The 3,319-nt window shown below is 48.0% G+C and overlaps 1 protein-coding gene across 1 annotated transcript; it reads right to left on the bottom strand.

Moving 5' to 3' along the window:
• Positions 1-30: 30 nt before the first annotated feature.
• LOC126387306 (fibroblast growth factor receptor 3-like) lies at positions 31-3,203 on the bottom strand (the record flags this gene model as incomplete). Its single annotated transcript, XM_050039840.1, has 4 exons — positions 31-500; positions 928-1,050; positions 2,739-2,929; positions 3,016-3,203. Coding segments are annotated over 4 exons (577 nt in total), but the record flags the coding sequence as incomplete, so codon positions are not given.
• Between the last annotated feature and the right edge of the window lie 116 nt (positions 3,204-3,319).

The following is a 3,319-nucleotide window of genomic DNA, read 5'->3' as shown; positions in this document are numbered from 1 at the left end:
CCCCGGAGGGAACACCTGGCGTTAAATCCACTGACCCTTTTATCGCCGTCTGTTCTGGGGCACATTGGATTCATAGCACCTGATAAACCCTCTTATCTCCGTCTGTTCTTGGATCTACGCTCAGAAAACAGCAGTGAGTGGTGGAGGCTCGTTGTGTTTCTGTCTCTGTGATGTCGCGTTGGGAGATTAAAGAACAAACGCGGCGAGGAATGTGGCGCCGCCGATACACAAGAAGCTCAGGATTACAGAGTGAGTGCAGATGACAGTGAGCGCTAAGGGAACGCTACCATTCCATATTCACACGCACAAACTCAGCGTTTGATGCTAACACGCTCAGTCACGATATTTCAACACCCGGATTCCTCCGGTGAACGGCGGCTCCACATGAGCGGGCAGCTGGCATGTGACGGTGGGTTTGTGCAAACTCACACATCGCTCTGGTGCGTGTAGACCCGGTCGAACAGAGCCTCCGGAGCCATCCATTTCACAGGCAGACGACCCTGCAACAACAGACAGGAACAACACACGGCTTCAGTCAGCAGAACTTCTCTGTACACAGCAGACAGTCGGCCTCGTCTCGCCATCGCTGTCCGAGTCCTTCACCTGCAGCTGACCTGTCTCATCATAAGACACTTTAGTTCAGCAGGTGCAAAGTGTTTACGTCTGATTCTGAATAAACTGACTCTGAAGCTTCACCTGCTCAGAAACTCAAATAAACACAAGAAGTTTGTGCTCTAGAGATCACAGAAAATACATGTTTGTTTCTTTTCTTTCACTGGAGTGTAAAAATCTCCTGGAAGGTTGAACTCATCTGAACACTGCTGTGGAATCTGTTCAGGTTATTCTCTCACAGAGCGTCTCAAGTGAAGGATATCGTCCCTGCTCTGACACAACGAGTCAATACTGTGTTCACAGAGCGAGACTCACGTTGGTGGTCTTTTTGTAGTAGTCTATATTGTGCACGTCTCTGGCGAGACCGAAGTCGGCGATCTTCATAACGTTGTCCTCTGTCACAAGGACGTTTCTGGCTGCCAGGTCTCTGTGGATACACTGAGGGGACAGGAACAATGGATCAGACACAACAAACTGCACACACACACACACACACACACACACACACACACACACACACACTCGTACACTGATGCACTGCAGGCCGACAGCTTTCATTTACCATCGTCTGACTTTATCACCTCCAGCACATCCTTCAGACTTACTCCACAATATGAGCTAACCTTAAAGGTGTACTGTGCTGGATTTCACTGAGCAAACAAACAAACAAAAACAACACATTTGGACTCATACAGCAACAATCTCTCTCTCTCTCTCTGTCAGTGTGTACCTATCTACAAAAGCCTGTCGACCCAGCACAGTGACAGTAACAGGTGAGTTAGTAGCTGCACAATCCCAGAGGAAACTAATAAAATTGCAGACACAGCACCAAAACAACCTAAACACGGTGAGGAGAGACGCCGAGTGGACAAAGCTCGTTCCAAATCGAAGGTGAATCAGTGGTTGGCGTTTACTTTCTCCTTCACTGGCGAGCACTGCAGGAGAGGAGCGACGGGGATGAAGAGCGGTGCAGAGTCAGTCTGTTTCCTGTTAGCTTGCTAACGCATCAGCTTCTCTATTAAAACTAATGTAAGGTTCCCACAGTGGTGCAGTGGCTCTCTGTGTGTAGTGTCGGGGGAGGGGCCACGTTTGAATCTTGTGTGACACGTCATTTCTCCACAGTGAAGATTTAAAACCTGATTAACTGTAGTTACAACACTGATCCTATGTGTTAGCTAAGCTATCAGGCTGCACTCACTAATGTTTTATGTTTTACAATAAAAAGTAACGCACCCAAATTCACACATATCACACATATTGTGAAAGGCTGCGATCATGTACCAATGAGCTGACGGCAGTAAACAAGGAAACCGTCCTGAGTGCTTGGATGGGACTTTCCCCTGGAGTCACATGTTCAGATCTGTGTGAACTCTGAGCCATTTTAAGGCTCACCATGTTTCTGTTCCTGAACCTGACCTTCATAACTTAACGTTAATTACGTAGCTGTATGTTAAGGACCTAACGTCATTCACGGGGAAAAAATTCGTAGGATATCATACGAACTGTTCTGTGAGAATATGTTGAACCTATGGTGCGTTCAATGAGCCCTGGCAGCACAGAATCCAAAAGGCTTCAAATGACGTCACCAGCACATCCAGAATATTATTTACAGTCTGCGCTGTGGACCTGATATCAGCTGGTGCTGCTGACAGTAACTAACTTGGCTACAACTGGTTTACTAACAACATCTTGGTCGACTCAGGTGTGACATCACTCAGGTGTGACATCACTCAGGTGTGACATCACTCAGACATCAGCTCAGACTTCTGACTTGTGAGGTGAGCGGAGGACAGCGCTCAGTCCTCATTCTAATTCTGTCCATAAACCTACAAAATAAACCTTGAAATAACTGAAAAGGTCAAAATATGATTTGATTTCTGTTCAAACTGAGGCTGAAAGAAATGATCTTAAATGATATTTAACTGTCCGACGTGTCAAAACATACTGCCTGATTTCACGATTGTCGAGGTGGGTTAATAATAATGATAATAATAATAATTAGTTGAAGCTGTGAGGACTTTTCCTCCACACAGACACACACACACACACACACACACACACACAGGCTCAGCTCAGTGAAACAACATTAGCATATCAGCGTTAGCGACAGTGTCATGGCGGCTGACCTTCTGCGAGGCGAGGTACTCCATGCCTCGGGCCACCTGGTAGGCACATGACACCAGGTCTTTGAAGGTGAGCTGCTCGTCGGGGATTTTGCAGGTGTCGAAGGAGTAGTCCATGCCTGGTGGCCGCCGCGCCCGCAGGTACTCCCTCAGGTTACCTTTGGAGGCGTATTCCACCAGGACGTACAGAGGACCTGCGAGCAGCAGAGCACACGGTCACTTTCAGGACACAGTTAGTTACCGTGTCGATCGTCTCCGCTGTGATGCAGCGCTGCCTCACCGTCCTGCGTGCACGCTCCCAGCAGGTTGATGATGTTTTTGTGTTTCCCAATCATCTTCATCATCTCCATCTCTGACACCAGGTCTGACAGATCTTTATCCGTGGCGTCATCTGAGACAACAAAAGAGAAGGAAGAACAAACCGTAGTAAACATCCAGAGACAGAAACAGATACACAGAGAGCTGAGTCTGAGGCAAAGAGAACGCAGAGGACACAGAGGACGCAGAGGACGGAGAGGACGCAGAGGACGGAGAGGACGCAGAGGACACAGAGAACGCAGAGGACAGAGAGGACGCAGAGGACA

Source organism: Epinephelus moara, unplaced genomic scaffold (genome assembly GCF_006386435.1).
Source record: "Epinephelus moara isolate mb unplaced genomic scaffold, YSFRI_EMoa_1.0 scaffold3504, whole genome shotgun sequence".
NCBI classification, from domain to species: Eukaryota; Metazoa; Chordata; class Actinopteri; order Perciformes; family Serranidae; genus Epinephelus; species Epinephelus moara.
This window is presented reverse-complemented; position numbering and strand designations above follow the sequence as displayed.